The 16,476-nt window shown below is 37.1% G+C and overlaps 2 protein-coding genes across 2 annotated transcripts; one reads left to right on the top strand and one right to left on the bottom strand.

The window, feature by feature from the left end:
- Window positions 1–467: 467 nt before the first annotated feature.
- On the bottom strand, window positions 468–1,415 carry LOC102396543 (olfactory receptor 4K3). Its single transcript, XM_006052385.4, has one exon. It carries the CDS (start codon window positions 1,413–1,415, stop codon window positions 468–470), a length of 948 nt encoding a protein of 315 aa, XP_006052447.4.
- Window positions 1,416–14,563: 13,148 nt separating this feature from the next.
- On the top strand, window positions 14,564–15,520 carry LOC102398449 (olfactory receptor 4K2). The gene has a single exon (XM_006052391.4). It carries the CDS (start codon window positions 14,564–14,566, stop codon window positions 15,518–15,520), a length of 957 nt encoding a protein of 318 aa, XP_006052453.4.
- The last annotated feature ends 956 nt before the right edge of the window (window positions 15,521–16,476 follow it).

The raw sequence follows: 16,476 nt of genomic DNA, 5'->3' as shown, positions 1-16,476 counted from the left end.
ATAGCAAACATCTTCACTTACCAAGAAACTGCAGTATTTTTTCTGACCTTTGAACTAAAATGTATTATTCATCAACAATAAAGAATTGCACTGTTGCTTCAGTGTACAAGTGTTGGTACCTTCACATTTGCTCCTTTTCTTAATCATAAGAGTCTGGAAGGAAATCTACTCTTTCCTAAAACATGTGAATGTCTTAATACTCAAATAAATGCCTACATCTGACAAGAGTTGAATATTATAAAAAGTGAGTCCTTGTGAGGTAAAATTTTGGATATTGGTTTGATAATGTTCCACTGTAAATATTATGCTATGTGAGGAACTCTTAATATGACCAAAACTCAGTAACTGCGGAGACTGATGATGAAAATAGTTCTGCCATGAGCTATATGATTTCTTGCACTAGCATGGCATTGTTAACCAACAAAGAGAGGGGGATAAATGCTCATTTTTGTATGAGCAAAAGCAAATCAAGGGCTATGATCAGTCTTGCTAGACTTCAAGACACGGCTGCTAAGTTTTCTCATGGAATCCTTGACATCCTTATTTCTAAGAGTATAGATTACTGGATTTAAGAGGGGAGTGAAAATGGTATAAAATACTGAGAGAACTTTGTCTATTGGGAAATTTGTGAAAGGCCACACGTAAATGAAAATGCATGGACCAAAGAAAAGGGTCACAACAGTGAAGTGGGCACTGCAGGTGGAGAGAGCTTTGGAGGACCCACCAGAAGAACGCTGCCTAACAGTGACCAAGATGACAGAGTAGGAAATCACCAAGAGAATGAAGCACACTAGGGCAATCATGCCGCTGGTTGAGATCATGAACACTCCGAGAATATATGTGTCTACGCAGGCAAGTTTGATCACTAAGGGAAGATCACAAAAGAAACTGTCCACTTCATTGGGCCCACAGAAGGGCAGATTCACAGTAAATGCTAGCTGACTCAGAGCATGGAAGATGCCGACAATCCAGGAAAGTGTCACAAGCCCAAGGCACACTCTCCGGTTCATGATGGTTAAATAGCGTAAAGGCTTACAAATAGCCACATACCTATCAAAAGACATGGATATCAGCAGCACAATCTCAACACCCCCTAAGAGATGCAGGAAGAATATCTGGGTGATGCAGCCTTCAAAAGAGATGACTTTGGGCTCCCTGAAGAAATCTGCAATCATTTTGGGAGTGGCAAATGAGGCCAGAGACATGTCAATGAAGGAGAGGTTGCCCAGCAGAAAGTACATGGGGGAGTGCAGGCGTGGCTCTGATACAATGGTGAGCACAATGAGGAGGTTCCCCAGCACAGTGGCTGCATAGACTACAGAGAAAAACAGGAAATAGACCATCTGGAGTTCCCAAGAACTGGAAAGACCCTGTAGTATGAATTCAGTTATGACTGACTGATTATTCCAGGCCATTTAGTTTGATTTCAGGAAGGACTCTGGCACTTCAAAATGGAGGAGAATGAGGAGAAATACAGTGATTAAACACAAAGTGAGATTTTTCTGCATGAAACAACATAGGGGTTTCCCACCACCTGATAATAGTTTTCTGTTGTATCATTCTTCTGTTCACATTGCTCAAATATTTCCCCATGACCTTTCTAGATATTTTAACTAACTAATTAAAGTATCAGTTCATGTTAATTCTTATGATTTTGCAATTTGCTTAAAGTATGATGCCAATCTTTATAAAAGAAATAAAAATTCAGTTATTTGAATATTACTCCTTAGTTTGTGAAACACTTAAAAAATCTCCCAGGTAGATGCCAAGTTTTGAATGGGAAAGGAATGACAACCTTCTGCAAAACATCATGGTGCCAGAGAAAGACTGGAATGAACAACGTTTGAAAATTATGATTGATTATAAGTGGGAACACAATGATGCAAAGGAGGGTAGGCACTGGTTTCCTGCAATGAGTGGGGTAAGGGAATACAACCTGAAAAAAATGGATACAGAGAAACAGTCTGTTTAAATTTTCTATTAGCCATGGTTCAGAATACAAATGAGATAGCCTCTTACTCTTAGTTTTCCATTTCAGTTATGCAGGCATGTATGATCCTTTTCTATGCCGCCAATGCCATACACCTCAAAGGCTCATGAACATGATATGGTTAAAGCCTGAAGCCTTAATATATTTCCAGGTATATGTTAAATATAAAATCTCTTAAACACGCTACTGCCTGAAGGCAGATATTTTTAAACTGCTGGATTTTATAGATTTTCACCAAAGCGGTTGCAGCAGGAAACTTCCTATTTCTAGAGTTCATTTAGAAAAATTAGGAAACAGATTCATGTAGAGACAGAGAAAAATAATGGGGAACCTGCTGCTAAGTCGCTTTAGTCGTATCCGACTCTGTGCGACCCCATAGACGGCAGACCACTAGGCTCCTCTGTCCCTGGGATTCTCCAGGCAAGAACACTGGAGTGGGTTGCCATTTCCTTCTCCAATGCAGGAAAGTGAAAAGTGAAAGTAAAGTTGCTCAGTCGTGCCCGACTCTTAGAAGTTATGTAAAACAACATGCTGTAAACATTAAAACTAAACTGCCTAGGGAAATCCTCACTGAGATCTAAGAAGACTTTACACTGAAAGTCAATTGAAATGATGTATACCTAGAATTCACATCAAAGCCCTTTCATCTTGTTTTCAAACCAAGTTTTTCTCTTCTCTTCTTTCTCAAAACTCGCTGTAAGTATGTATTCTAAATAAATTGCTCCAAGACTAAGCCAATCTACACATGCAAGTACTCATACTCTTGACTTTTCGTTTTGATGTTAGGTGCCCTTTCTCTAATTCCACATTGTTCTGACTTAACCTTTTCAGAAACTAGGTTTGATTCTGCACTCACATACCTGATATTGAAAAGGATGCTCCAGCACAGCTTACACTTAAATTGGTGTAGCAGAAAGAGTAGTGAACTGGGACTGAGAAAATGTGGATCAAATCTTGTCCTAGATATGTAAGATTAGATAATCCACTGCATTAACAGGTACCTCTGATTCTTCATATGATAATGATGAAGTGGGTTGATCTAGATGGTTTTAGGATCTTTTCCACAGACATATTAACCTTCCGGTACTCAACTAGTCCCTGAAAGCAGTGACGACCACTCCAGAGCGACCTCAGATCAATCCTCTGCTTAATTTTTGGATAAAAGAGTCTCAACAATCTTTGAGACATGTGTATTTATAACATCTGTATTGATATGAATGGATTCAATATCATGGCATGAAAAGAACCAGCTACTCCCTGGGGGAACTAACACATGTTCAAGTTCCAATGGGAATTATTAGAACATTCAACATGTTTTGTCCAGAGTTAAAGATGGATCATAAAGTGTCATTATTATTCTTAAGTGCTCTATGTACATGGAGTGAAAATGATGGGAAAGATGTAAGGGATGATCTTTATCTTGGGCCACAACAAAGATAAGACAAATAGGATCTATTATTTGGCTTGGGGGCTACAAATGTTATCTCTCAGTTCATTGAAAAATAAATGAGAATGTGTTTCCCTGTTTGAGATCAGAAAAATTCATACTCTTAAAGGAAGTGTTCAGAACCTATGTGAGGAAAAGTTTAAAGCCCTCCTACAAGACCTGAATATAGACTTGGACAAGTGGAAACATATACCATGATCTTGAATTAGAATATACATCATAAAGATGTCAGTTCATCTCAAATGAATTTATAGAGTTAATACATTTTTTTTTTTACTTTACAATATTGTATTGGTTTTGCCATACATCAACATGAATCCAAGTTAATGCAATTTAAATATAAATCACACCTGGCCTCTTTGATCTAGATAAACTGACTACAAAATTTTTTTGGAAAAATAAAATGCAAACATGCAAGAGGAGCCAGGGAAACATTTTAAAAAGTAGAGCAATGGGAGAGGATGAGTTCTAGAGTGCATGAAATCATGCTATAAATATGCCATAAATAAAACAATTTGATATTGATGAATTAATATAAAAACAATTAGAAAAACAAAATTAAAAACCAAGGAATAGACTTAATTACACATGGAAATAAAGTATATAAAAAATGAAGTTTCTAAAATGAGTAGGGGGTAATTAGTGCTTTTTAACAAGGGATTTTGAGATAGCTGGATAGCCACCTGGAAAAGAACTACATTAATTCCTTATACCTTACCTACCACTATTCAAAACTGGACACACATTTATTTGCAAAACCTGATTTTCTTTTTATATCTAGGGGAGGAAATAATTCCCAACTATAACTCAAAATTCATTAATAATTAGGGAAAATTGAATATTTTGATTATATATGTTTTCATGGCAGAAACGCAAAAGCATAGCTGACACAAATTAATACTTAGAAAAAAATCTAAGAAAAAAATCTAACCTTTAAGGACGAAGCAATGATAAATTAATACATAAAGAGCTAATGAGCGAGTAAAAAGACCAGCAACCATGCAGAGAAATGGAAAAAGATGTGCAAATATGTTGTTGTTGTTCAGTCGCTAAGTTGTGTCCGACTCTTTGCGACCCTTTGGACTGCAGTGTGCCAGGCTTCTCTGTGTTTCACTATCTCCCAGAGTTTGCTCAGAGTCATGTCCATTGAGTCAGTAATGCCATCCAACCATCTCATCCTCTGTTGCCCCCTTCTCCTCCTGCCTTCACTCTTTCCCAGCATCAGGGTTTTTCCAATGAGTTGGCTCTTTGCATCAGGTGGTTAAAGTATTGGAGCTTCAGCATCAGTACTTCCAATGAATATTCAGGGTTGATTTCCTTTAGGATTGACTGTTTTGATCTCTTTGCTGTCTAAGGGACTCTCAAGAGTCTTCTCCAACACCACAGTTCAAAAGCATCAATTCTTTGGCTCTCAGCCTTCTTTATGGTCCAACACTCACATCTGTACATTACTACTGGAAAAACCATAACTTTGACTATATGGACCTTTGTCAGCAAAGTGATGTCTCTGTTTTTTAAAAGACTGCTTAGGTTTGTCATAGCTTTTCTTCCAAGGAGCAAGTGTCTTTTAATTTCACGGCTGCAGTCACCATCTGCACTGATTTTGGAGCCAAAGAAAATAAAGTCTGTCACTGTTTCCATTGTTCCCCCAACTATTTGCCATTAAGTGATGGGACTGGATGCCATGATGCTAGTTTTTCAAATGCTGAGTTTTAAGCCAGCTTTTTCCTCTCCTCTTTCACCTTCATCAAGAGGCTCTTTAGTTTCTCTTCACTTTCTGCTGTAAGGGTGGTGTCATCTGCATATCTGAGATTACTATATTTCTCCCAAAATCTTGATTCTAGCTTGGCATTTTGCATGATGCAAATAGGTACAAGCTCTATAAAAGATGTTCAAACTTTAATAAGACAATGTATTAGGGAATTCCCTGGCAGGTCAGCGGTTAGGACTTGGTGCTTTCATTGTAGTGGGCCCAGAGTTTGCTCCCTGGTTGGGGAACTAAGTTCACACAAGCTACATGGTGCAGCCAAAAAAAAAGAAAAAGCTGTTAAATTACACTGAGATACTGTTTATCAGCTATCATATGCAAAATCATTTATATCAATAAGAATCTAACAGCTTGGAAACCTACTATAGTTTGAAATTCTTTACACAGGAACTGTATCCCAGTACAGTGGAATGAAAACTGGAACCCTGCTAACTCACACAGGTCTCTGGAGCTCACACAACCCTGTAACCAAATTTTATTGCTCAAAGCAATTTTCAAGGCCAGCCAAGATCCATGGGGTTGGGAAAATGTCCAGTTTTTATTTGAAGAAGATGTAATATATTCTTGTGATTTCCAATCTATCTCTGTTCACTCTCTGGATACAATTAGTTACAGTCTTCCTGCATGGAAAATATGCCCACTAAATTTCAAGACTCCCAAATTCTCAACCATTTGGCTAGAAGTGCAGGGTCTTTTCTTCTGCACCAGCTCCACATATATATATGTGTATGTGTGTGGGGGTGGTTCCTTGGGTGAGATCTTCATATGAATCAAAAGACATCATCTATTCTACTCTCCACACACCCAACCTACAATGATGAGACTCTGATCAGTTAATTGTAACAGACACATCAATTAAAAAAGAAGAGAAACAAAAGGCACATAGTGTGACTTGGCACATGGCTATTCTAAAATACTTCTGGGGCAGTTTCCCTGGGGCAGGGAATGCTCTTTGACTATGGTTAGGTTCATTATCGTTTCAGATGTTTCTTCTGTTCCATTCTCTCTTCTGAAATTCTCGCCACACGTATGTTATACATTTTGTAGCAGTCTCACAGACTTTGGATATTCTCTCTCTTTTCTTTTTTCAGACTTTGTTCTCTTTACTTTTCAATTTTGAACGTTTCTATTAATATTTGAGGTATCCTCAAGCTCCCATGTTCTTTCTTCAGCCACATCCAGGGTACCAATGAGCCCATCAGAGGCATTCTTCATTTGTTTCAGTGTTTTGGATCTATTGCATTACCCTTTTGGTGCTTTCTTAGGATTTCCATCTCTTTGCTTACATTGTTCATCTCTTCTTGCATGTTGTCTACTTTATTCATTATCATGTTCATAACATTTGTTTTAAATTCCCATTCTGGTAATTCCAATATTCCCAATGTATGGAATTCTGATCCCATACATTCTGATGGTTCTGATGCTTACTCTGCCTCTTCAAACTGTGGGTTTTTCTCTTTTTTTGTTTTGATTTTGATATGCTTTGTAATTTTTTTTTTCTTGGATGGTCAAACCTGGGTAAAAGGAGCTACCATAAACAGGCCTTAAATAATGTGGTAGTGAAATGCAGGGGTGAGGGGAAGCTTTCTATAGACCCATGATTAGGTCTCAGAGTTTCAGTAAGCCTGTACTTATGAGGGAACTTCATAAGTGTTTCTCTTTCTTTCTTTTTTTTTTTTCCCTACTTGCTTGGGTGGGATAGAATGTCTAGAGTGAGCTAGAGTTGGGATTTTCCTTTCTCCCATTTGGAAGGCCAAAGCTGACTGGAGATGGGGTACTCCGCATCCTCTAGGTCAGCTGGGCTCTGATAATATCCTATCAGGTTAGGCTCTGGTTAAATAGTTTTCCCTAGGGCAGGCATTGTTAATATGTGTGTGTGTGTGTGCTCTGACATATTTCAAGATGCTTCTTTTCCCTCTCCCCCTCTGCTGGAAGCTGGAGGAGATTTTTCTCTGATATACTGTGAGAATCTAGTCTAACTCTTGGAGATAAATAATATAAAATTTTGCTCATATGACTAGGTCCTCTAGTTTTTAACACTCAAAGTTGTCCATACTGAGCCTCCACAATTAGTCAATTACAGTTCAAATTTTCCCACCCTGTACTGGTTCCCTGGGCATTTCTATCTAAGAGTCTTTGCTCTTATAACTGGTGACTCCTATATTGCCTGCATTTCTCTCCAATATTGGAGGCAGAGATTTGCCTGTGTCCCACTTCTCTTAAATATTCTGGAAGAGATGTTTTTTCAGTCTGTTCATCTCCAATATACATTACTTTATACACACACACACACTCACATAGTTACATAGTTGAACCTTGAACAACACAGATTTGAACTGTCCAAGTCCATTTATATGTGGATTTTTTTCAGTAGTAAATATGAGAACACTACACGATTCGAGGTTAGTTGAATCCATGGATGTGGAATGGTGGACCCAGAGGGCTTACTATCAAGTTACAGACAAATTTTTGGCTTCTTACTCCTAACCCCCATGTTGTTCAAGGGTCAACTGTAGTTTCAAGAGTAAGACATGTAACTTCTTGCAATGTTTTCAAGGTTCATTCAGGCTGTACATGGATCACTGTTTTATACCTCGTTCCATTTAATGGCCAAATAGTATTCCATTGTATGGCTATCCTACATTTTGTTTATTCATTTATCAGTTTATAGATGTTTCCACATTTTGACTATTGTGAATAGTGCTGCTACAAATATTTATGTACAGGATTTTGACACAAAAGGCTGCATATTATATTATTCCATTTGTATGAAATGTCAGGAATAGACAAACACATACAGAAAACAGATTACTGATTGTAAGGGCTTGGGGAAAGGAGATTTGGGAGTGTTTGCTCAATAAATACAGGCTTTCCTTTTGGATAAAATGTTCTGGAACATGTAAGGGGATAGTGCCAGTCATTGACAAAAAAATGTTCTGGAACTAGATGGTGGTGATAGTTGCACAATACTCTGAATATACTAAATATCACTAAAGATAAGTTTTATATTATATGTATTTTACAGCAAACAAAATTAGTAAGACGTGAAAAATATCCAAATACATATAAAGAAGGAAATGCTTCAATTACTTCTTTATTCTCAATCCTTGATGTAGTCAGTGTTAGTCTACTCTGTTATTGTTTGATTTTTACAAAATTAAGATCATATAATACACATGACCAACCAGTTTGCTTTTCATTTGATGGTTTATTGTAGACATTGTGGTGTATTCAAATTCAAATATTTCTTTTCATGACAGCTGTATTTTTTAATGTAAGGGTATTCTGTAATTTATATAATTCCGTTACTAATAGGTAATTCGATTTTTTTTCCCTTATTTTTCCCACTGCTTACTCTGCTAAAATAAATATTTTTGTCATAGTTTAAAGGATCACTGCTTTTATTTCCATGAATTGATTCTCAAAAGAAAGATTTATGAGTCAAATGACATTGAAGAAAAGTATATTTTAATTTTAGCAGTTATTGCCAAGATATTGGGTTTGTTTGTTTTTAACACTGCAGTTTATACATTCATCAATGATATGCATGTGTGCTAAGTCACTTCAGTCATATCTGGCTCTTTGTGATCCTATGGACTATAGTCTGCCAGGATCTTCTGTCCATGGGGATTCTCCAGGCAAGAATACTGAAGTGGGTTGCCGTGCCCTCCTTCAGGGGATCTTCCCCACCCAGAGATCAAATCCCCATCTCTTATGTCACCTGTATTGGCAGGTAGGTTCTTTACCACTAGCACCACCTGGGAAGCCCCACCCATGATACAAAATATCCTTAAATATTCTTCTGAATTTTGATCAATTTGATGAGCAAAAATGGCATTGATTTTTATTTTAATATGCAGTTCCCTGGCTATTAATGAGGTTAAATATTTCTCATAGGTTTATTTGTTATTAGGTGTAATTTATTCTAGGAATTACCTATTTAGTGTTTTTTTTTTAGCCAATTTTTCCCCTATTGAAATTTTTTCTTATTAATTTTAAAAATAGTTTTTGCATAAGGTTACAGACTAGGATTGAAGTTATGTACTTATTTTCCATATAGATGTGCATGTGTGCTTAATTTCTTCAGTCATGTCCGACTCTTTGCAACCCTATAGACTGTAACCCACCAGGCTCCTCTGTCCATGGGATTCTTTAGGCAAGAATGCTGGAGTGGGTTGGTATGCCCTCCTCCAGGGGATCTTCCCGACCCAGGCATCCAATCCGCATTTCCTGTGTCTCTTGCATTGCAGGCAGGCCCTTTATCACTGAGACACTGGGAAGCCCCTTTCCATACAGATATCCAATAACAAAGAACAATTGTTAAATAATCCTTTGTTAAAAGGGCTCTTCTTTCCTATTGAATGATTTTGGCACTTGCTTTGAAAATCAGTTATCACATATGTGAAATTCTTCTGGACTTTCCATTCTGTCCCATGCATCTATTTTTTAGACAAACACAATACTCTAATGATTACTATAGCTTTATAGTAAGTGCTGAAAACAGATTTTGTGAGCCTAACAAATTTGTTCTGTTCACATTGTTTCGGTGACCTTAGGTTCTTTGAAATTTCATATTAATTTTATAATCAATTTAAGCCTGCTGGGATAATGATTGCTGCTGCTGCTCCTGCTAAGTCACTTCAGTTGTGTCCGACTCTGTGCAACCCCAGAGACGGCAGTCCATCAGGCTCCCCTGTCCCTGGGATTCTCCAGGCAAGAACACTGGAGTGGGTTGCCATTTCCTTCTCCAATGCATGAAAGTGAGAAGTGAAAGTGAAGCCGCTCAGTTGTGTCGGACTCTTAGCGACCCCATCGACTGCAGCCCACCAGGCTCCTCCATCCATGGGATTGTCTAGGCAAGAGTACTGGAGTGGGGTGCCATTGCATGATATTAAATGTATACAACAATTAGGAGATAACGAACTTGTTCACAGTATTGTGTCTTTTTATGAGCACAGTCTGGTCCCCATCATCTCTTCATCCTTGGACCCAAGAAAATGGATAAAGAGCAATAGGGGAATTATGCATTGAATCTTAAAGCTTCTGCTCAAATGTGGCACATATGGCACAAAACTTCTGCCCATATTATGTTGAATGAATAAACCATGTTTCCAAGGCTTTGGTTTAAAAAAAAAAAAAGTGGGAATTATACTCTTCTTACAGCAATGGAGGGTCTCTGAAGAGATGAACTAAGTAGAATAAGATAGCTAGTTGTTCAATTAATAAATAACTCCTAATGATAAGTTACTTGGAATTCTTATTTTATTTATCCAAATAACATACACATTGCTAATACTTTAATCAAAGGGATCTCTCTATACCTATTTAACTTAATAATTTCCTGCCTTCAAATTCTCTTCTCAAATAATCTGTATAAATCCTTACAAAATATTGATTTCAAGTAACCATAACTCTGTCTATAGTCTTACAATGAGCCTTTGTCTTCTTTTATATCAAGTCCTATTTTAGAGTGGCATTCTTATTCTTCTAAACTGCCAACTGAATATCTTGCTCCTGCAAATAAGCTCCACTATTTTATTTCCCACATACTTTTTTCCCTTACCAAACAAAATTTTAGTTTTCATTATAGGTCAACTTCATGATATTTCTTCTGTAACAACATTTTCTTGATTGATTAAGCACACCACAATTTTTCTCTTATCTAAAATCCAGTTCACTCTTTATCTCTAAGAATTGGTGGAAAACTTGATATACTTGACTTCATTGTTTCACAAAATTTTTTATTTATGAGTGTTCAGTAACTCCAAAAAATTATACATTACTTAAAGCAGAAATAAGAATGCTGGAGTGGGTTGCCATGTTCCTGGATTTTATTCTCCCATGGCCTCTAGAACAAGGTTAGACAATCAAGAGTGCTAATTAAAATTTGTTGACATCTCCTTCTACCTTCTAAATATTGGCTTTCCCAACTTCCATCCCCTGACTCTCTCAGGTCCAGGTAAAAACAATCATTGTAAATTCCCATGAGAAAATTAATGTATCTTCCTGTTGTGAACTAAATCATACCACTTTTGTTGTTCAAAAGATCCCATTGAAATATGATTTCTTGATCAATTCCCAAGTCCCTACAACATCCATTTTATCTACAGCTGCTACACAGCTAATGATTCACCTAGGTCATTTATTTATATTTAAAACTAACTCCTCTACATTTTCTGTCAGACCCTGCTCGACACTGTGTATACCATAAAGCCCTGATTCTGCTATAGATCTGGTAAGCAAAAGTGCTCTTTTCTTTTTTATTTTTTTCCTCTGTGTCTTTCCTACTTCCACCTTCTAAATCTGGAGGGTTAGATCATTAAAACAGTTTGCATATGTTGGCATATATGAAGGGACAATTCAAACAGAAGTAGGACTAAGCCTAAAGGCTTATTCCCATAGAAGTGGTGTGACATATCCTTTAGAAGACAAGGTAAAATTTTAAGTCATGTAATCATGTAATCACAAATATTTGTAGGATGAACATACTCCTATTTAAGGAAAAAAAGAAATAGAGAAGCAGTTAAATGTCTTTCTTTGGGGTAATGACTATATTGCAATATACTTGATACTCAGTCTTCTTCAGTTCAGTTCAATTGCTCTTTGTGACCCCATAGACTGCAGCATGTCCGGCTTCCCTGTTCATCACCACCAGGAGCTTGCTCAAACTCATGTACATCGAGTTGGTGATTCCATCTCACCCTCTGTTGTCCCTTTCTCCTCCTGATTTCAATCTTTCTCAGCATCAGATTCTATTCAAATGAGTCATTTCGTCGAATAAGGTGACCAAAGTATTGGAGTTTCAGCTGCATCAGTCCTTCCAATGAATATTCAGGCCTGATTTCCTTTAGGATGGACTGGTTGGATCTCCTTGCAGTCCAAGGGACTCTCAAGAGTCTTCTCCAACACCACAGTTCAAAAGCATCAGTTCTTTGGTGCTCAGCTTTCTTTATAGTCCAACTCTCATACACATACATTACTACTGGAAAAACCATAGCTTTGACTAGATGGACCTTTGTTGGCAAAGTAATGTCTATGCTTTTTGATATACTGTCTAGGTTGGTCATAACTTTTCTTCCAAGAAGTAAGCATCTTTTAATTTTATGGCTGCAGTCATCATCTGCAGTGATTTTGGAGCCCCCCAAAATAAAGGCTGTCACTGTTTCCACTGTTTCCCCATCTATTTCCCATGAAGTGATGGGACCAGATGCCATGATCTTAGTTTTCTGAATATTGAGTTTTAAGTCAACTTTTCACTCTCCTGTTTCACTTTCATCAAGAGGCTCTTTAGTCCTTCCTCGCTCTCTGCCATAAGGGTGGGGTCCTCTGCATATCTGAGATTATTGATGTTTCTTCCAGAAATCTTGATTTCAGCTTGTGCTTCATCTAGTCCAGCATTTCTCATGATGTACTTTGCATATAAGTTTAATTAGCAGGGTGACAGTATACAGCCTTGATGTACTTCTTTCCCTATTTGGAACCAGTCTGTTGTTCCATGTCCAGTTCTAACTGTTGCTTCCTGATCTGCATATAGGCTTCTCAAGTGGCAGGTCAGGTGGTCTGGTATTCCCATCTCTTTCAGAATTTTCCACAGTTTGTTGTGATCCACACAGTCGAAGGCTTTGGCATAGTCAATAAAACAGAAGTGATGTTTTTCTGGAACTCTCTTGCTTTTCGCATGACCCAGTGGTTGTTGGCAATTTGACCTCTGGTTCCTCTGCCTTTTGTAAATCCAGCTTGAACATTTGGAAGTTCACGGTTCATGCACTATTGAATCCTGGCTTGGAGAATTTTGAGCATTACTTTGCTAGCGTATGAGATGAGTGCAATTGTGTGGTAGTTTGAACATTCTTTGGCATTGCCTTTCTTTGGGACTGGAATGAAAACTGACTTTTCCAGTCTTGTGGCCACTGCTAAGTTTTCCAAATTTGCTGGTATATTGAGTGCAGCACTTTCACAGCATCATCTTTCAGGATTTGAAATAGCTCAACTGGGATTCCATCACCTCCATGAGCTTTGTTCGTAGAATGCTTCTTAAGGCTCCCTTGACTTTACATTCCAGGATGTCTGGCTCTAGGTGAGTGATCATACCATCATGATTATCTGGGTCATGAAGATCTTTTTTTGTTTTGTTCATCTGTGTATTCTTGCCACATCTTCTTAAAAGCTTCTACTTCTGTTAGGTCCATACAATTTCTGTTCTTTATTGTGCCTGTCTATGCATGGAATGTTCCCTCGGTTTCTCTAATTTTCTTGAAGAGATCTCTAGTCTTTCCCATTCTGTTGTTTTCCTCTATTTCTTTGCATTGATCACCGAAAAAGGCTTTCTTATCTCTCTTTGCTATTCTTTGGAACTCTGCATTCAAATGGGTATATCTTTCCTTTTTTTCTTTGCCTTTTGCTTCTCTTCTTTTCACAGCTATTTATAAGGCCTCCTCACACAACCAGTTTGCCTTTTGCATTTCTTTTTCTTGGGGATGGTCTTGATCACTGCCTCCTATACAATGTCATGAACCTCCGTCCATAGTTCTTCAAGCACTCTGTCTATCAGATCTAATCCCTTGAATCTATTTCTTGCTTCCACTGTATAATCATAAGGGATTTGATTTAGGTCATACCTGAATGGTCTAGTGGTTTTCCCTACTTTCTTCAGTTTAACTCTGAATTTGCCAATAAGTAGTTCATGATCTGAGCTGACAGTCAGCTCCCAGTTTTGTTTTTGCTGACTTTATAAAGCTCCTTAGTTTGGGTAAATATCAACAAAACTAATTTTCTTAGTGTTTCTGGTAGGTCTCAATCAGATGAATTTTATCCATAAATGTGTTAATGATTCTCTATAAATTTTTAAGTTTTGCAACTGTTAATTCTGTCCATAACGTTGCTTAAGAGCCCATGTCACTTATTTGCGAGATAATTTTTAATGTTCTTTCACTATGGATAACCTTATGGAAATTCATACTTTCAGTATGGATGAGTTTCTAAATGACTACACCTGTGTGTGTGTGTGTGTGTGCATTTAACACACAGTCAGCCCAGAGTAAGTGCTTCCTTAATGTGAGTTCTTATCTTTAAAATTACACAGGCTAATCTCATTTGGATTGTCCATCAGCACTAGGAAGGAAAGTGCTATTTTCAACATCTATGACTTAAGTGGTATTTCACCAAGATCCCTAATATCTTACCTTTCAAATTAATATAGCCGATGAAGGTGGAAAGAATACTAAAGATAAGTTTTCCTAGAGGAAACAAAGTCTGTGAAAATGAATCTGGGAAATAGAGCCTTTGCTTCAATAGAATCATATTTTCTCTTGAACTTTTTTTCTTTTCCTTTGATGCAGGTTTCCAACTATCAGTCAGGATGATGGATTTGGTGAACGAGTCTACAGTTTCTGATTTTGTTTTGCTAGGACTCTCTAAATCCTGGAAACTACAGACATTATTCCTCGTGGTGTTTTCGCTCTTTTATGTGGCAACGATGGTGGGTAATAGCCTCATAGTCATCACAGTGATAGCTGACTCTCATCTGCACTTCCCCATGTACTTCCTGCTCACCAACCTTTCCATCATTGATATGTCTCTTGCTTCCTTTGCAACCCCTAAGATGATTACAGACTACCTCAGTGGACACAAAACCATCTCCTTTGATGGTTGCATCACCCAGATATTTTTTCTACACCTTTTTACTGGCACTGAGATTATTTTGCTAATGGCCATGTCTTTTGATAGGTATATTGCAATATGCAAGCCTCTCCACTATACTTCAATCATAAGTCCCCAGATGTGTGTTGCCCTTGTGGTGGTTTCCTGGGTTGTAGGAGTCATGCATTCAATGAGCCAGGTCATATTTGCTCTCACATTACCCTTCTGTGGTCCCAATGAGGTAGATAGCTTTTTCTGTGACCTTCCTGTGGTGTTCCAACTAGCATGTGTAAATACTTACGTCCTGGGCCTCTTTATGATCTCAACAAGTGGCATCATTGCCTTGTCCTGCTTTATTCTTCTATTCAGTTCTTATGTTATTGTCTTGGTTACTATCAGAAATCATTCTTCAAAAGGAACATCTAAGGTTCTTTCTACCTGCACAGCTCATTTCATTGTGGTTTTCATGTTCTTTGGGCCCTGCATCTTCATCTATATGTGGCCACTAAGCAGTTTTCTGATAGACAAGATTCTATCTGTGTTTTATACCATCTTTACTCCCATTCTGAACCCAGTAATCTATACTTTGAGAAATCAGGAAGTGAAAACAGCCATGAGGAAACTGAAGAATAAGCTTCTAAATTCTAACAAGGCAACTCCATTGCATTATTTTTAGTTTTAACATCTAGTTTTATTCCTGGGTATTAATTGCCACATTTTTTGTGCACACAGCACATGTTAGGCTTTTATTTCTCAAGTTATTATCAACTTGAAATTGCCAAAACTTGTGAAATCACAAGTTCATGTTAAAACTATCCTCATACATATATTTTAAATACATTTTAAATTTCAGAAAAGCAAACTGACAGAAGCAAATTTTTCCAGAAGCAAAGAATATCTATAAAAATGTCAAGAGTGATTGCTTCAGTTAGGAAATTCAGTATTAGCATTCTATTCATTGGAAAAGGGGAATAGAAAATGAGAAGAGGAAGTATTGATCAAAGGATAACTAGAAGATAATGACATTTACATACAACTAACAACTGAGTTACTCAGAGAACTCTAAAGTATGACAAATTAGTAAATTTCTGTAAGCCTTACAAATTCAATACTGCTATAGGAGTAGCCTCTGATCAATAAGAAATTATTATCTATGCACATTCCTGACATTACTACTTAACATTTAAACAAATTTGTGAGTTCTATTAAAGAAAGTCTGAGTATATTTCATTATAAATGTTGATGAAGTCCAAAGTGAGTGCTGTAAGTAGACACTCACTGTTAGCTAATAAGAAACACATTCATGATAACTCCTTCTGATAATATAGACTGAAAAAAGAGGCTATAAAATTCTGCCAGTAGAAGACATTATGAAATGAGATTCAAAAAAAATACACTTTGCTTCATACAGACCCTAATGTCAGTTTAATGCCTGGAAAGTTGAAATTAGAATGAAATGAAAGATACAGTATATGATAGTGAATTAATGGAAAGTTTATGTTTTTCTTTAAAGTATTATATTGTTTTACACTTTTGTTAAATTACTTCTTCCTCTTAATACTTGGATGCAAAAATAAGATATCTGTGATTAGTAATACATTGTCAATATAATAAGTGTATTTCTGTCAGGAA

This window comes from Bubalus bubalis, chromosome 11 (assembly GCF_019923935.1).
Source record: "Bubalus bubalis isolate 160015118507 breed Murrah chromosome 11, NDDB_SH_1, whole genome shotgun sequence".
NCBI lineage: Eukaryota > Metazoa > Chordata > Mammalia > Artiodactyla > Bovidae > Bubalus > Bubalus bubalis.
Note: the sequence above shows the minus strand (reverse complement) of the source record. Positions and strands in the feature narration are given on the sequence as shown.

What these genes read in the sequence shown, in the direction of transcription:
- LOC102396543 (XM_006052385.4), bottom strand. Translation starts at nt 1,415, where the DNA reads ATGGCCTGGAATAATCAGTCAGTCATAACTGAATTCATACTACAGGGT.
- LOC102398449 (XM_006052391.4), top strand. Translation starts at nt 14,564, where the DNA reads ATGATGGATTTGGTGAACGAGTCTACAGTTTCTGATTTTGTTTTGCTA.